A 19,739-nucleotide genomic window follows, 5' to 3' on the forward strand; every position below is an offset into this window, starting at 1 on the left:
CAGCTAAACACAAACACCACAAAAGTGTAAAAAGATGCCTGGTCGCAAATGTACAACATCGCAAAAACAGTCCGGTCCTTAAGGGGTTAAGGGGTTAAAATAAGTATACTTGTTTGTCAATATTTAGCCAGATTGTTTTGAAATTTGCGGCAAAAAATCCACTTGAAAAAAATATTTTTAGCAACAGTGAATCTAATGGGTGTAATGCATGCTTCTGCGTCTCTTATTTGAAGGCTGTGTGATGTTAACAAGTCATTTAGCTCAGAACTCCAGTTACACTGTTATTTACTAAAGTGAGAATTAAAAAAAATTGTAAATTCATTTCAAAATTTAGGCTAATATAGCTGAATTAGAATAACATTTCACGCTGACTATTTGAATTCCTGGGAATTCTCAGTTTAGTATATAACCAAAGTTGCCCTTTAAACAATACAAATGAAATGAAATAGTTTACTTTTTAAAGCCATAAAGATCTTCAAGTCATGCAATATTTCATAATGATAAAATACCTTATGACAGAGCAGTCATCGATCTCCTAAGATAAATACATTTATATGCTTCCACTTATAGATAACTAGTATTACACATTACCTTTCCACTTATGTAATGTTAATGTTAGCACATCTAAGTCACATCTGTTAAAGGTCATGTTCATTTGTCATACTGACCTAGGAATACGCAAGTTTAATCATGCAAAGTCAGTGATATAGTTGCAATTATCCTTTTTGTCACTCATGCTCACAATACTACCACATGACCTTTCTACATACATATGGATTTGGCTTCATTTTCACAACACTAATAATCCCAAGATCCATTTATGACTAGAACATCCTACAGAAGGGGTGTCAGACTAACTTTTTTGAAGGCCTAATGCTTCATAAAGTACAAGCAGGACCAATAGTAACTCATAGGCACACATACATACATATATACATATACAATGGGACCTCTGTTTACTAATTAAATGCGTTCTCCGGGACGATTCTTATTGCGAAAAATTTGTAAACCAAAACGCGGTTTCCCATAGAAATGCATTGAAAACCAATTATTCCATTCTGGAGGTCAGAAAAAAGTAAAAAAATGAGCTGGCATGGAAACCAACCCACAATGCAGAACACACAATAAAAGGCATGCAAACGACGGAGCTCAGCTCCCTATCTTTCCACAGCTTGAGAAATGCACCAAAAGTCCCAAAACAATTGCAAACAATTTCCAGAATGGCTCCAAAACTCGATGCAAAAAACGCTCCAACACCTCCACACTCAACGTCACGTGCTACCCACAGGCTCCAGCATGCAGGGGGCGGTGCTATAAACCTCCCAGGTGCCATGCATCCTGGGGAAACTTGCTTTGTATTGCAAAATCTTTTTGTAAACCGAGGCATTATTTTCAATGGATTTTCATTTGTAAACCGAAAATTATGTTAACCGAGGCATTTGTAAACCGACGTCCCACTGTACCTCCAAACAGAGGCGGCATAAACTCATAAACATTATGAGGCCTTGGGCGAAACTCAAACACGAGGCCCCACTAACACCAAAGTGAAAAAAATGTGTATATGCACACATATACAATTTGATGCACATAGACACACACATTAACAAATACAGACATAAAGTCACAATGTGTACCTGGCTGTGTGTATTTCTGAGTGTGTCTTGCACCGTCTACCTGTGTATGTCCCTTTGAGTGTGTGTCTGACAGAGAGTATCCTTGTGTGTGTGTGAATGTATGTCTCTGTGAGCACGTGCGCATTTTTGTCTGGGACCGTATGTGTATGGGATAGCTGCTTGAAGTGTGTTGTGTGTATGGGGGTCTGCTTGTGGTCTTTGTGCATTGAGTTTATGGCAAAGCTATGTTTCCTGACTGTGTGTGTATGATGAATGTCTTCAGCTGGTGACTGTGACAGGGTGAGTAAAGGGGTACCAGTGGCAGGGGCAGGGCGAAGGGGGATAACAGGGAGCGTGACAGGGCGAAGTGGTTAAATGGGACAGGGTGGATGGGGTTGTGATAGAGAGTGAGGGAGATGGAGTATGACATGGTTTGATGAGGGAGTGTGACAGGGCAAGTAGAAGTAAGTGTGTCAGGGCAATTGTGGCATGGTAGGAGGGATGAGTATGACAGGATTGAAGGGGTTAATTTGACAGGGTAAGTGTGACATAGTTGGGAGAGGGTGAGTATCACAGGATTGGAGTGAAGGTGGCATGGTTGGAGAAAGGAGTGTGACAGGATTAAGGGGGTTAAAGTGACAGGGTAAGTGTGGCAGAGTGTGACATTAAAGTGACAGGATAAGTGTGGCAGGGTTGGGGGAGAGTGTGACAGAGTGAGAGAAGGTGAGTGAAAGAATTAGGGTGGGTTAATTGTACAGGGTGAGTATGGCAGAGCAAGGGCAGGTGAGTTTTGAAGGGTGGGATTAACAGGATTAGGAGTAGTTAATGTGAGTGTGGATGCGTGAAGAGACTGACACTGTGGGGGGGGGGGTGATACTGTGAGGAAGGGAGATAATACTGCATGGCAGGGGGTGATGCTGTGAGGGAGGGGGCTGATACTGTGAGGGAGGAGGCTGATATTGTGTGGGAGGGAGTGATAGTGTATGGGAGGGGGTAATACTTTGATGGAGGGGTTGATGGTGTGTGGAAGGGGTTGATACTCTGAGTGGGGGAATACTTTAAGGGAGGGGGTGATGGTGAGCAGGAGGGAAATAATACTGTGAGGGAGTGAGTGATGGTATGAGGGAGGGGGGTGATGGTGTGAGAGAAGGAGGTAATACTGTGAGGGAGAGGAGTGATGGTGTGAAGGAGGAAAGTGATGGTGTGAGGGAAAGGGTAATGGTGTGAGAGAGGGGCAATACTGTGAAGGAGGATGATGCTGTGAGGTGGATCTTGGGATTATTAGTGTTGTGAAAATGAAGCCAAATCCATATGTATGTAGAAAGGTCATGTGGTAGTATTGTGAGCATGAGTGACAAAAAGGATAATTGCAACTATATCACTGACTTTGCATGATTAAACTTGTGTATTCCTAGGTCAGTATGACAAATGAACATGACCTTTGACAGATGTGACTTAGATGTGGTAACATTAACATTACATAAGTGGAAAGGTAATGTGTAATACTAGTTATCTATAATTGGAAGCATATAAATGTATTTATCTTAGGAGATCGATGACTGCTCTGTCATAAGGTATTTTATCATTATGAAATATTGCATGACTTGAAGATCTTTATGGCTTTAAAAAGTAAACTATTTCATTTCATTTGTATTGTTTAAAGGGCAACTTTGGTTATATACTAAACTGAGAATTCCCAGGAATTCAAGTAGTCAGCGTGAAATGTTATTCTAATTCAGCTATATTAGCCTAAATTTTGAAATGAATTTACAATTTTTTCAAATGCTCACTTTAGTAAATAACAGTGTAACTGGAGTTCTGAGCTAAATGACTTGTTAACATCACACAGCCTTCAAATAAGAGACGCAGAAGCATACATTACACCCATTAGATTCACTGTTGCTAAAAATATTTTTTTCAAGTGGATTTTTTGCCGCAAATTTCAAAACAATCTGGCTAAATATTGACAAACAAGTATACTTATTTTAACCCCTTAAGGACCGGACTGTTTTTGCGATGTTGTACATTTGCGACCAGGCCTCTTTTTACACTTTTGTGGTGTTTGTGTTCAGCTGTAATTTTCCGCTCTCTCATTTACTGTTCCCATACAAATTATATATTTTTTTTTTCAGGACAAAAGGGGCTTTCTTTATATACCATTATTTATATAATCTCATGTAATTTAATTTAAAAAAAATGAAAAAATATGATGAAAAATTGAAAAAAAAATACATGTTTTTTGACTTTTATGTGAAAAATCTTTTACTCATCTACAAAAGCGAATGAAAAAACTTCTAAATAGATTCAAAATGTTGTCCTGAGTTTAAAAATACCCAGTGTTTACATGCTTTTTGCCATTTTTTTGCATGTTATAGGACTATAAGTACAAGTAGGATATTGCGGTTTCAAAACATACATTTTTAAAATGTATCATTGTAACACTATTATCTGTCATAAATCTCTGAATAACACCCCACATGTACATATTTTTTCATATTTTTACATATTTTTTTTAAAGTAGACAACCCAAGGTATTCAATATGGGGTATGTCCAGACTTTTTTAGTAGCCACTTAGTCGCAAACACTGGCAAAAGTTAGCGTTCATATTTGTTTGTGTATGAAAAAAGTAAAAAACTAAATTGAACGACCTGGGTTGGCAGGCAGGTCCCTTAAATTGCAATCAATAAAATTACTTAATTATGTTAAAATATTACATAAATACACACGTAGAATTTAAATATATATGCATATTTATATATTTGAAGTCTACGTGTATATTTATATAATTATTTATGTAATTTTGTATATGGATATATGTATAGTTTGTATTCTTTTTATTATTTATATATACATAGATATATATACAATTTCATTCTAAGTGTATTTTGATATAAATATATATATATTAATATCAAAATACAGTTAGAATAACATTTTATATAGATATATAATTTTTTTAATTTTTATTATTATTTTTACATTTTTTTATTTAATTTAAATTACTTATTTGTATTTTATAATAATATATATACAATATATATAGTTATTATATATATATATTATATATACACAGGTGTGTAATTTAATTATAAGTGTATTTTTATATTAATATACGTACATATTAATATAAAAATACACTTATTATGACATTATATATGTCTATATATCATATATATATTCACATATATAATTATTATTTTTATTTATTAACTTTAACCTTTATTTTTTTTCTTTGATTTTACACTAGCAGGGAGACTGCCTGTCAGCACAGACAGTCCCCCTGCAGGCAGACACATGGACACCTATTGTGACCATGTGGTCGCCCTGTTGAGCGATCACATGGCCCCAGAGGTCCTAATCTGCCATGGGGAGACTGTCTGGGCTGCAGGCAGTCTCCCCACACCGGGACCAACGCCGATCGCCGCCGGGGGAACGACGGCGATCGGGTAAGTAACTAAGACCGTTAGGACGGTTCAGGACTGTCAGCGGTCGGCAATGCAAAAATGCCGATGACGGTCCTGACCGTCCTCGGTCCTTAAGGGGTTAAGACCGCAGCCAAATGTACAAGTTGTGATCAAAACAAAACGTAAACAAAACCTGGCATTTGCGCTATATGTCTGTCCAACCGTAATTCACCTCTTTCATATTAAATGCACCCACACTTATTATATATAATTTTATTCAGGGGAAACAGGGCTTTCATTTAACATCAAATATTTAGGTATCGAACATAATTTAATATGAATAAAATATAAAAAAATGGAAGAAAATAAGATTTAAAAAAAAAAATTCTTAGTTCTATGTGACATTTTAACTGTGAATGTCAAAATACAGTTTGCTTTTACTGCAATAAAATACACATATTTGTATTCAGCGATGTCTCACACGTAAATAGTACCCCGAATGTACAGGTTTTATGGTGTTTTGGGAAGTTACAGGGTTAAATATAGCGTGTTAAATTTTTCAGTTTTTTACATTGAAATTCGCCAGATTGGTTACGTTGCCTTTGAGACCATATGGTAGCCCAGGAATAAGATTTACCCTCATGATGGCATACCATTTGCAAAAGGTATTGCAAATGGGGTATGTCCAGTCTTTTTTAGTAGCCACTTGGTCACAAACACTGGCCAAAGTTAGTGTTAATATTTGAAAATGCAAAAAACTAATTTGAACGCCAATTTTGGCCAATGTTTGTGACTAAGTGGCTACTAAAAAAGACTGAACATAACCCATTTGCAATTCCCTGGGTTGTCTACTATTGAAAATGGTATGCCATCAGGGGGTTAATTTTCATTCCTGGGCTACCGTACGGTCTCAAAGGCAACATAACCAAGCTGGCGAATTTGAATGTGAAAAAACTGGAACGCAAGCCTTATATTTGACTCTGTAACTTTTGAAAACACCATAAAACCGGTACATGAGGGGTACTGTTATACTCGGGAGACTTCGCTGAACACAAATATTAGTGTTTCAAAATAGTAAAACGTATCACAACAATTATATTGTGGTATTTACATGCCTCTACCACGGTAGGGAGGTATTTCCGTCCAGACAGGGCTCCCAGACTTTGTGGAAGTGTTTAGGTGTGTCGTGGAGTTGTGATGTGAGCTTGTCCATGTGTAGGCTGTCCTGTATTTTTTTGGTGATGATGGCTTGCGTTGGGATGCGTATTGTGGACCAGGTTTCTGCAATTGCTATGCGAGCGCTCAGTTTGTTCTCTGCTCTGGTGAGGGTCTCTATGGGTTTTGAGAGTAATAGGGCACAAGTGTCCATGGGGTAAGGTTTGTTCAGGAGGTTTTTTTTTATCAGTGTTGTGACCCTGAGCCTTAGGGGCTTCTATTATAATCAATCTACTTCTAGCTATCTCTATCTATCTATGTCTATCTCTCTCTCTCTCTCTCTCTCTCTCTCCTTTTCTATCTATCTATCTCTCTATATCTATCTCTCTCACTCACAACCCCTCTCTCACTTACTCAGACACTCAGTCACCCACACTCACTTACTCACCCACACTCAGTCACTCACTCACTCACCCACAGTTACTCACTTACCCACACTCACTCGCCCACACTCAGTCACTTACTCACTCACCCACACTTACTCACCCACTCACTCACCCACACTCAGTCACCCTCACTCACCCACTCATCCACACTCACTCTCACTCACCCATCCACCCTCACTCTCTCACTCACCCACGCTCACTCACTTACGCACACTCAGTCATCCATACTCACTCACTCACCTACACTCACCCACCCACACTCTCTCACCCACTTACTCACACTCAGTCACCCAAACTCACTCACCCACACACTCAGTCACCCATCCACACTCACAAAGTCACCCACACTCACTCAGTCACTCACTTACCCACCCACACACACACAAAATAAGTTTACTTACAGTTGTGATCCTCCCCTCCTGCTTGAGCTCTTTATCGCTGACAGGTTCGGGGTTACTACAGGACATAGGAGGCGCGTTCACAGCGCCACCTATTTCCTGTATGCTGATAGCACGCCTTCACCCAAGCGTGAAGATGTCAAACATGAAAATGAATGCGAATTATGCATTCATCAACGCGGAAGTCCCTCTGGTGGCAGTCTGAGTGACTGCAACTGGAGGTGTTCCTAGCTTCCAATGTAAACACTGTATTTTCTCAGAAAATACAGTGTTTACATGAGAAAGGCTGCAGGGAGCTATAGTTCTCACCTGAACAATCTCATTAAGCTTAAGTTGTTCAGGTGACTATAGTGTCCTTTTAAATAACCATTATTTATTAACAAGTGCAGCACTAGTATGTTTTGACCTGTGTTTACATACCCCTTTCAGCACTCCTCCCTACACTGGTCAAAGAACCTGTTTGTAGAAAATTGTGTGCTACAGAATAAAATCATACGACTTGACATATCTTTATGCAATAACTATATAATTAATCATAGATGTACTATAGTGGTTAAGTATAAAATGTGCTGTGTTCTAAAAAAGCATCAAAAGTTGGCCAGCCACCTGGGGAACCAGCAGGTTAAGTGCAGTGGTGGTGCACTCTGCCTGTTTAAATTTCTGCACCACCTCTCAGAGCAGACAATTTTTATACATAAATCACATTATCTTTTTCATTAGGAACTGTTAGTTCCCAGATTTTACACCATTATTCCTGTATTTAAAAGCCTTCATAGAAATAAAAACTCTGCTTTCATTTCTAGAACCTTCCTTAAAAGTACTATCTAATTCTAAACCCTCAATATGTACAATTATGCACACTATTTCCCAAACTACACTTCCCATCATAGAAATATAGTGAAATGGTAACTGGAACCCTATGGTGATTGGGCACTAGATAGTTGCCCTGTAGAAGACCTGTTTGCCCTATGTGAAACACATTAAGTTGACTGCACACAGCAATGTTAGGTACCTGGATATACCACCAAGTGCCTCACAGCTTACAGTATGAGTGACCCATATGTTCTTTATAGAATGTATGTTTAAAGGGACACTATAGTCACCTGAACAACTTTAGCTTAAAGGAACACTATAGTCACCTAAATTACTTTAGCTAAATAAAGCAGTTTTAGTGTATAGATCATTCACCTGCAATTTCACTGCTCAATTATCTGTCATTTAGGAGTTAAATCACTTTGTTTCTGTTTATGCAGCCCTAGTCACACCTCCCCTGGCTATGATTGACAGAGCCTGCATGATGTAATTTACCTTAAATAATTGTATCTCAATCTCTAAAAAGTCACATGCAGGGAGGTGTGACTAGGGTTCATAAACAAAGGGATTTAACTCCTAAATGGAAGAGGATTGAGCAGTGAGGCTGCAGGGGCATGTTCTATATACCAAAACAGCTTCATTAAGCTAAAGTTGTTCAGGTGACTATAGTGTGAGACTTACACTGTGAGCTGACAGAAGAGCTGAATGGACGGCGCGGAGGAGAAGGGAGCTGACAGGAGCTGCTGTGAAGGTAAGTTACAGCTCTGACAGCCCCCCTCTCCCCCCCACTGAACTACCAATGACACTGGACCACCAGGGAAGGAGAGCCCCCCTCCCTGCCATGTATCAAGCAGGGAGGGGGGACGAAAAAAAATATAATAATAATAAAATAAAAAATTATATTAAAAATAATATTTTAAATATATTTTAAAAATAATAATAATAAATGAAGCAGTTTTGGTGTATAGAACATGCCCCTGCAGCCTCCCTGCTCAATCCTCTGCCATTTAGGAGTTAACCCCTTAAGGACCGCTGACGGTTCAGGACCGTCAGCTGTAAAATGTGCGTTTGGACCGCTGACGGTCCTGAACCGTCATAACGGTCAGGGGCTACTTACCTGATCGCCGTCGGTCCCACGGCGGCGATCAGCTCTCCTCCCGGTCCAGGGGGACTGCCTGTCTGCCCGGGCAGTCCCCCCTCGGCAGTCCCCCCTCGATCACATGACCGCAATAGGGGTCCATGTGTCTGCCTGCAGGGGGACTGTCTGTGCTGACAGGCAGTCTCCCTGCATCTGTAAAATCAAAAATAAAGTGTAAAAAAAAAAAACAATCAGTGTAAAAAAAAAATATGTGTATATATATATATGATATATATACACATGTATTATATCTATATACCTATATATAATATATGTATATATATCATATATATAATGTCATACTAAGTGTATTTTTATATTTATATATACGTATATTAATATAAAAATACACTTATATTTAAATTACACACGAATATATACAATATATATAATAACTATATATATGGTATATATATATTATTATAAAATACAAATAATATGTTAATAAAAATAAATAACAAAAAATAAAAATATTTTTTAATAATTAAAAAAAATTATATATATATGCAATTTTATTCTAACAGTATTTTGATATTGATATATATATATTTATATCAAAATACACTTAGAATGTAATGATATATATATCTATGTATAAATAAATAAATAAAAATAATACGAAATATACATATGTCCACATACATAATTACATAAATCATTTCATAAATATACACGTAGACGTCAAATATATAAATATGTATATATATTAAAATTCTACATGCATATTTATGTAATATTTTTACCTAATTAAGTAATTTTAATGATTGCAATTTGAGGGACCTGCCTGCCAACCCAGGCCAAAAGTCCAGATAATTTAATTTGCTAGCACTGTGTTTAAAGGACCACTCTAGTGCCAGGAAAGCATACTCGTTTTCCTGGCACTAGAGTGCCCTGAGGGTGCCCCCACCCTCAGAGACCCCCTCCCGCCAGGCTCTGGAAAGGGGTAAAACTTACCTTTTTCCAGCGCTGGGCGGGGAGCTCTCCTCCTCCTCTCCGCCTCCGTTCCTCCCCGTCGGCTGAATGCGCACGCGCGGCAAGAGCTGCGCGCGCATTCAGCCGGTCACATAGGAAAGCATTCATAATGCTTTCCTATGGACGCTTGCGTGCTCTCACTGTGATTTTCACAGTGAGAATCACGCAAGCGCCTCTAGCGCCTGTCAGTGAGACAGCCACTAGAGGCTTTGGGGGAAGGCTTAACTAATTGATAAACATAGCAGTTTCTCTGAAACTGCTATGTTTATAAAACAATTAGTTAACCCTAGCTGGACCTGGCACCCAGACCACTTCATTAAGCTGAAGTGGTCTGGGTGCCTAGAGTGGTCCTTTAACCCTGTAACTTTCTATGACACCCTAAATCCTGTACATGGGGGTACTGTTTTACTTGGGAGACTTCGCTGAACACAAATATTAGTGTTTCAAAACAGTAAAACATATCACAGCGATGATATTGTCAGTGAAAGTGAAGTTTTTTGCATTTTTCACACACAAACAGCTTTTTCACTGAGGATATTATTGCTGTGATATATTTTACTGTTCTGATACACTAATATTTGTGTTCAGCGAAGTCTCCTGAGTATAACAGTACCCCACATGTAGAGGTTTTATAGTGTTTGTGAAAGTTACAGGGTAAAATATAAGGCTTGATTTTACTTTTTTTTTTTATTGAAATTTATCAGATTGGTTAGGTTGTCTTTGAGAGCGTATGGTAGCCAAGGAATGAGAATTAGCCCCATGATGGCATACCATTTGCAAAAGAAGACAACCCAAGGTATTGCAAATGGGGTATGTTCAGCCTTTTTTAGTAGCCACTTAGTCACAAACACCGGCCAAAGTTAGCGTTTTTTGCATTTTTAACACACAAACAAATATAAATGCTAACTTTGGCCAGTGTTTGTGACTAGGTGGCTACTAAAAAAGACTGGACATACCCCATTTTGAATACCCTGGGTTGTCTACTTTAAAAAATATGTACATGTTAGGTGTGTTTCGGGGATTTATGACAGATAACGGTGTAACAATGTCACTATTGATACATTTAAAATATATATATATTGAAACAGCAATTTCCTACTTGTATTTATAGGCCTATAACTTGCAAAAAAAAAAGCAATAAAGCATGTAAACACTGGGTGTTTTTAAACTCGGGACAAAATTTTGAATCTATTTAGCAGTTTTTTTCATTAGCTTTTGTAGATAAGTAAACGATTTTTCAAGTAAAAGTCCAAAAACATGTTTTTTTTTTTATTTTTCACCATATTTTATTATTTTTTTTAAATACAATATATGACATAATATAAATACTGGTATGTAAAGAAAGCCCTTCTTGTCGTGAAAAAAACAATATATACCGTAAATACTCGCGTATAAGCTGAGTTTTTCAGCACATTTTTTGTGCTGAAAAACCCCAACTCGGCTTATACTCGAGTCAGAGTCTGTATTATGGCAATTTGCATTGCCATAATACAGACAGGGGGGAGAGGGGGGCTGTCAGAGCTGTAACTTACCTTCACAGCAGCTCCTGTCAGCTCTCTCCTCCTCCGCGCCGTCCGTTCAGCACCTCGGTCAGCTCCCAGTGTAAGTCTCGCGAGAGCCACGGCTCTCGCGAGACTTACACTGTGAGCTGACAGAAGAGCTGAATGGACGGCGCGGAGGAGAAGGGAGCTGACAGGAGCTGCTGTGAAGGTAAGTTACAGCTCTGACAGCCCCCCTCTCCCCCCCACTGAACTACCAATGACACTGGACCACCAGGGAAGGAGAGCCCCCCTCCCTGCCATGTATCAAGCAGGGAGGGGGGACGAAAAAAAATATAATAATAATAAAATAAAAAATTATATTAAAAATAATATTTTAAATATATTTTAAAAATAATAATAATAAATTATAATAAATAATAATAAAATAAATAAAAATAATAAAAAAATTAATCTAACAAAAAAAATATTACCATTATAATAATTAAAAAAAAATAATAAAAATGCCCACCCCCCACCAAGGCTCTGCAACACACTTCACACACACACTGCACTCACACACACTGCACTCATACACACACACTGCACTCATACACACACACTCACACACACTGCACGCACTCACACACACTGCACGCACTCACACACACTGCACGCACTCACACACACTGCACGCACTCACACACACACTGCACTCATGCACTCACACACACTGCACTCATACACACACACACTGCACTCATACACACACACTGCACTCATACACACACACACTGCACTCATACACACACACACTGCAAATAAATATTCAATTAATATAATTTTTATAGGATCTAATTTTATTTAGAAATTTACCAGTAGCTGCTGCATTTCCCACCCTAGTCTTATACTCGAGTCAATAAGTTTTCCCAGTTTTTTGGGGTAATATTAGGGGCCTCGGCTTATATTCGGGTCGGCTTATACTCGAGTATATACGGTAACTTGTATGGGAACCGTAAATGAGAGAGCGGAAAATTACAGCTAAACACAAACACCACAAAAGTGTTAAAACTGCTCTGGTCCTTAACGTACAAACATCGCAAAAACAGTCCGGTCCTTAAGGGGTTAAATCCCTTTGTTTATGAACCCTAGTCACACCTCCCTGCATGTGACTTGCACAGCCTTCCATAAACACTTCCTGTAAAGAGAGCCCTATTTAGGCTTTCCTTATTGCAAGTTCTGTTTAATTAAGATTTTCTTTTCCCCTGCTATGTTAATAGCTTGCTAGACCCTGCAAGAGCCTCCTGTATGTGATTAAAGTTCAATTTAGAGATTGAGATACAATTATTTAAGGTAAATTACATCTGTTTGAAAGTGAAACCAGTTTTTATTTAATGCAGGCTCTGTCAATCATAGCCAAGGGAGGTGTGGCTAGGGCTGCATAAACAGAAACAAAGTGATTTAACTCCTAAATGACAGTGAATTGAGCAGTGAAATTGCAGGGGAATGATCTATCACTAAAACTGCTTTATTTAGCTCAAGTAATTTAGGTGACTATAGTGTTCCTTTAAAGGGGGAGGTAGATTGGCTGGTGTTCTGTCCTATCAGCAGGCTCTTTCTTCAGATGACTTCAATCACAGGCACACAGTGAGTTGAGCAGCCCTGGGCTTTTGAGAAGATTTGGAAGAAGACAAGTAGAAGATTCCCACACTTTATATGAAAGGTTTATTTAATTTTCATCTTGTTTATAACTGTGATCCCTTAACCTTTACTGTGATATGTAAGCACTGTATGTATGACCTTTTAAAACTAAACATGTTTGTTAAGATCATGTGTGGGGTGGGGGAGGAGGATTCGTTCACCTCTTGCATTTTGTTCAGATTGCTAGATTTATAATGCTTTGAATATGTACCTGTATAAAAAAAGTATTACAGCACTGTTTTTTTTTTTGTTTTGTTTTTTTTATACCAATTATAGTTCTGGGGTTATGTGCGTTATACAATAATGATGAACTTGCAATAAACTTTATTCTAACCGCTGCTTATCCACGCTGTAAGCGCAAAGGAACAGTCTAAACACCAAGTATGCTGCAGACTCTAGGTAAGTTATCAAAATTACAGCTTGCTGTAGTGGTTTTGGAGTTTGGACTATTTCTTTAATTGAGTAATTTTGGGGAACAACTGCTGCCCCATGCAGCCCCTGACAAATCGCACTGTTTACAATTTTTAGTTTCCACAACAGCTAGCGGCTGTCAGAGTGACAGACAAACAACACCTAGGGATGGAGATTTACATGTTGACACTGGGCGCTGATGCCCGATGTTGTGTTCGTCCAATGCTCCAATGTGAAGCACTGGATTTGATGCTTTTTATTGCCAGAGGTGGCAATTGCATGCCATGTGTCCTCGGTGTTTCTCTATAAGAAGCATCTTATTGAAATAAAATCATCAGGATTGTTGGTTTTGTTTACAGTGGAAGGATCAGGCTACAGTGAAGCGTCTGTTACAGTGTTGGAATACGTATACGTTTAAAAGGGACACTGTAGGCAACAAGACCACTACAGCTCATTGAAGTGGTCTGGGTGCTGTGTCCCTATTGCACTTAGTGCTGCAATGTAAAACATTGCAGTTCCAGATAAACTGCAATGTCTACATTGCAGAACAAAGTCTACGTCAAGTGGCTGTCTACCAGACAGACCACTGGAAGCACTTCCAGGAGGTTGAGCTGCAACACAGCGCCAAAGGACATCAGCGCTGGGGTATGGTAAGTAAATTAATGGTTTTTCACCCTTTATTCACCCGTATTCCTGGCACTTAAAGTATCCCTTTATTGGTTTTATTTTATTTATTAGGGTAGGAGGGCAGTATTCTAAGCATCAAAATGAACATATCTAATTAATAATATCTAATTTGCGTATATCATATCTAATCATGTTAGCTAATATATGTATAATATAATATGTAAGTATTTGAATGTTTTCACCTTTAATTTTGGTTTTAGTATTTTATGTATTTTTTTTTTGTTAAAGGAACACTATAGAGTCAGGAACACAAACCTGTATTCCTGACCCTATAGGGTTAAAACCACCCTCTAGCCCTGGTCCACTCCCTGAATATAGTAAAATCTTACTTGTATTCAGGTCTGCAGCTGTTTACTTTGTCCCTGTTTCCTTTAGACCTGCCCATTGCCTGCTGACATCAGCAGAAGTGGTATCCTGATCCAATCACAATGCTTCTCCATAGGATTGGCTGAAACTGACAAAGAGGCAGATCGGGGCAGAGCCAGCACAATTCAAACAAAGCCCTGGCCAATCAGCATCTCCTCATAGAGATGAATTGAATCAATGAATCTCTATGAGGAAAGTTCAGTGTCTGCATGCAGAGGGTGAAGACACTGAATGTTTGGATGCATTTTAGGCAGCCATGACCCAGGGAGGATCTCTAACAGCTATCTGAGGAGTGGCCAATTAAGTTATCACTAGGCTGTAATGTAAACACTGCATTTTCTCTGAAAAGCCAATGTTTACAGCAAAAAGCCTGAAGGTAATGATTATACACACCACAACAAATTAAATAAGCTGTATTTGTTCTGGTGACTATAGTGTCCCTTTAATATGTATCACATAGCCTGGCCAGAACATGCAGTAGTAATTTGAATTTGCAGTGATTCTCAAGGTTCATGTGTACATTTTGGTCATAATAGCAGTAGCTAGACTGTTTACTTAGTTGGGGAGGGGATCGTACATTGAAAGGTAATGTCAATAAAGTTATCTGTGAACAGAGGTAGTACTAATTTTAAGTATTTTTTTTTGTTCATTGGCTGTGTACAAAGGTCTGTTTTTTTGGCTTAGTTTGATATTTTATCATAATGATTCTGTTACCAAAAAAAGTTCTAAGTTCTAAAAATGGGCAAAGGCTAATTCTACTTGTTTCCATGGTGATTGATTTACACTACTGATCCACGCTTAGAACGTTTCCTCAAACTTGCTTTTGTATATATTGCTAGCATTCTGTTATTATTCAGTTAAAATGTTTCACTCTTACCCGTCATTCTCTTGCTGGTACTATGGGTGTTAGAGGAGAGCAGATTTACACCCATTCCCATGGCCCATGCAGAGTGAAATTCAATAGCAGATAGATGGGGAAGAACATTCATCCAAGCTGTTGGGAACAGGATAGTGTCCACATTGCGATCCACAACCAGAGCCACAGCTGGGTCATAGAAAAGAATATCAAAGCAAATAAAAATGCCAAATCTCCCGAAAGGTGTGTCAAAGCTCACAACCTCAGCCTCTTTTGGAGCATTGAACTGTATCTCCCCAAGGAAAAGGTGTTGCTGAAAATTTAAAATATATTAATGTATAATTTCTTAAGTATTTGTGAAATGTTCTTATTTATAAAAAAATAAATAAAAAATTTACCATTCTAGGCTTCTCATACATATTTTACTTTCAGAATTTAGTCCATAGTTTTACTTACCATCTTTTATACTCCAAGTATGATTGTTACCTCAGAGAAATGTTGCCAAGGCTCAACTCTCACTATTTGAATCTATGCAAATAGGGTGAAAATGGCAATCTAACCCCTATTACCATACAATAAAGGAAGTTACACAGAGGGTTATTATGGCCAAATACAGACAAAATTATTGCATTCTGTTGTCTTTTTAAGAAATTGGCATTGCTTATAATGACATTGGGTTCCTTACAAATAACTATAAGCAGTGTATGTGACAATTTATGGTTAACGTTTTTTTTGTGTGAATTCTATGCTACGTTTTAGTGGTTATGGTAAAAGTAGGCTATTGGTGCCATCCTTCAGTTTTGTATCTAACATTTCAAGCAGTTTGACTAATTTAGGGTTTTCCCAGGCACACAGAGACTACCACATACTTGCAAAGCATACATTCTGAGTTAGCATTATAATTTTTTTCACATCTAGATGGCTTTGATAGGTTGAGTGTATCATAGCCTTTTAGTTATCTAACCACTACAATTGTCTATAGTGGTGATGGTGCTTAGAATTCCATTTTAAATGGGAATTGTCAAATTTCCAGGACTTAATATTATGTATTTACTTATCCCTGTATTTAATAAATATGTATGAGGTGTGAAAAATAAAATTTGAAAAAAATAAAAACATTAAAAGGGACACTATAGTCACCAGAACTAAAACTACAGTCAGTCCCTGCAGGCTTTTTGCAGTAAATACTGTCTTTTCAAAGAACAGACTGTTTACATTACAGCCCAGGGACACCTCCAGAGGCCACTCCTCAGATGGCTGCTTCCTGGCATAGTGACATTTAGTGTCTCCACCTTCTGCATGAAGACTCTGTACTTTCCTCAGAGATGCATTGTTGAAATGCATCTCTATGAGGAGATGCTGATTGGCCATGGCAGATTTTGGCTCTGCCCCCCAGCCCACCTCCTTGGCAATCTCAGCCAATGCATTGCTTTCCTATGGGCAAGCATTGTGACTGACTGCGATCATCACTTCGGATGATGTCAACCAAGGAGGCAGATCAGGGGAAGAGCCAGCACCAGCAGACTGGAATAAAGGTAAGATGTTACTATATTTAGAGGGGCCAAATAGTGTTTTTAACACTATAGGGTCAGGAATACATGCTTGTTACCTAATATCCAGGCACTGGGTGCCTACATCTTAGCTCCTTGTCAGTCATTGTTATAAACTCTGTCCTTTGCACTTGGCAGTAAGCATAGGGAAAACATACAGACAAAAGAACAAGTAGAAAGTATGGGCGAGATTTATTGGATTTTAAGGCACTTTTTCTGCCCCTTTAATTCCATGGGAAAATGCCTCTTACCCTCCCTTGCTATTGTTTAACCCCATGGCGATCCAACTGTATTCGTGAGATCTGAGCGCTTTTCAGACATATTGAGCGCTCAGATCCAAGCTATCTGGAGATATGTTGGGCACATATAAACATTGTATTATATGAGTTATGTATTTGTATGTAGTTTTTGTAACAGTTTTTGGACTTAGAGATATTTCCTGTACCTGGAGTTAATTTGCTTACCACACCCACTTAAGCAATTATCTCCAGGATAGAGGAGAAGATAGACCGGCCGCACTGCCTAAATCTGTGGAACTGTTTTGGGTATGAAAGCCATACTTGCGGTCGGTCAAATATGACTTCCATAAAACTCTTGAACCCCTGCTCTGATCTGGGTGATTTTTGGATATGTTGTTAACCCAGATCAGGGCTATCCAGTGATGTATGATTTATGGGGATATGTTACAGTGGTGGCAGCGGTGCAATGGTATCCTAGTGCTCGGAGAAGCAGCTCGGAGACACCAGTATCATAGGGATTTGTAATTGAGGGCAATGCTAGTATTCGTACAGCGCCCCTATCTACAAAGGAACTCGGAAAATGGAGAGAGCTAGTCCCCTGGCAGCGCTCACATACGAGGAAGAGTTTAATCGGGAGATGCGATGGCGACTGGCGGTTTTTGGCCCTGATGTTCCGGTAAGGGTTGTCAGGATACTTGAGACCCACGTGGCTGAGGACCTGCAATACCAAGCAGAACGGGCCCGGTGTGGGAGACACCAGCCCCAGCAGCGAAGAACATCCCAGGGAGAGGAGATTGTCGGTCCCTCGTCCCTGCAGCAACCAGCATCACTGGGAGTGGAGATGGTCGCTACCACTACCCAGCACCAAGCAGCATTCTTGGGAGAGGGGACAGTTAGTCTTTCTCCCCAGCAACAGTGTCCCTCACAGGGAGAGGAGACAGTCGGGCTCTCTCCCCGCTCTCTCCCCAGCGACCCCTTGGGTCCAGAGTAGGTGGAGACGGCGAGACCCCACCCAAGCTGTGGCGGTTTGTGGGGTCTGCAGTGTTTATGGTGTCAGATGGACTGCTTGAAGCCCTCGGAAAGCACTAGGAGCATCCGTCAACGGAAGGTACCTGGTCGTGGTGCCAAGCGGTTCCGTTACACCACCCTAGCCATATTTTTTTAATTATTGCTAATTTTTCGGTAAAAAACAGATTTATAATTTCTTTCACCTACTTGTAACACAGAAAAGTGTTTTGATGGAATAAAACTGATGGAATTTATTATGAAGAAAAACTAAATTGTTTTAAGTTCAGTTCAATAAATATGATCACAATAATGAGGAAATGTAATAGTCACTTGTCGCAATGTTTTTATTTCTCACCTTCATTTGAATGTTTTAATGGAAAACTAAGCATCAAATACATAGGTAATTCCATAGAAATGACAATTCCTCCTTCAGATATTCATTACATTTAAAACATAATCACTGTATGGAGGTTGTGTGTACATATTATTGATGGAGATATTTAATACAGAGCATAAAATGCTTACCTTATGGTAACGGGCTACAAGCTTTCCTTCAGAGTCATACACAACAGCAGTATTATAGTTATACTGACCATCATTTGGACAGCCAGCCTCAGAGATGTTACAATTTTTTTTGTCTCCCATATTAGCAACTACATATATAGAGTTGTCCTTTGCCATACAACTCAGTCTTGTCTGCACTGGTGCTGGGCCAAACCTACAATACAACATTGACAAAACAATTTCTTTAATGGTTTTGTTTTAACTGATTCCTACATACTGTATGTTTAATACATTTTACATACAATATAATCATCACTGATTCTTTTTGAGTAATTAGTCAGAGAGGGTACTCTGAATTGAAATACAAGTGTAAATCTGTAAATTGACACAGTCAAAATGAAAACAGAATTGGCATATTTTGGTTTTCAGTGCAATATGGCAATTCTATTGCCATACAGGTTATTGATGGTGAATGCAAGCAGATCAATATTGCTATCTCTCTCATGATTGAGGAGGATATAAACATCTGTAAACCTACATAATACTAACATAGACCGTTATTTAGGGCCCTGTTGTGGTTTCTGCCTTGATAGACGTTTAGTGCTTATAGTAAGTCTCGATATTTTGATATTAACCTTGGCTTGCATTTGACATTGTGTATTTTTTTTAATCCTGGTGTTCTATCAAATTTCCCTACCCGTGAAAATCCCCTACCCTCGTCACTTCCGGTGAGGGGAATCAGCTGGATCCTGTGCTGCACATGCGTGCTAGCACTCCTGCTACTCCTCCACAGCCAGGTCTTGGAAGGCAAGTAAAACTAGTTTTACACTTTCATTATCGTTAGTGCATTCACTAAGCTTTGGACATGGGACATTTAGGGTTAATGTTAGGGTTAAAATTAGGGTTAGGATTAGGGACTTGTTCATATTTAGTGATATTTCACATTAGGGGAATATCACTAAATTGTGCTTTTTCCCACTTTATTCTAACCCTTACACC

General features: G+C 38.8%; 1 protein-coding gene across 1 annotated transcript in view; it reads right to left on the reverse strand.

The window, feature by feature from the left end:
• VNN1 (vanin 1) overlaps window positions 1-19,739 on the reverse strand; it is a 39,776-nt gene that overhangs the window by 12,375 nt on the left and 7,662 nt on the right. Inside the window, exons 3-4 of the mRNA XM_063441182.1 lie at window positions 18,762-18,954; window positions 15,461-15,752 (exon numbers count right to left, since the gene is read on the reverse strand). Of these exons, the coding sequence (XP_063297252.1) occupies window positions 15,461-15,752; window positions 18,762-18,954 (485 nt within the window). The remainder of the gene's footprint in view (window positions 1-15,460; window positions 15,753-18,761; window positions 18,955-19,739) is intronic.

This window comes from Pelobates fuscus, chromosome 2 (assembly GCF_036172605.1).
Source record: "Pelobates fuscus isolate aPelFus1 chromosome 2, aPelFus1.pri, whole genome shotgun sequence".
Lineage (NCBI taxonomy): Eukaryota > Metazoa > Chordata > Amphibia > Anura > Pelobatidae > Pelobates > Pelobates fuscus.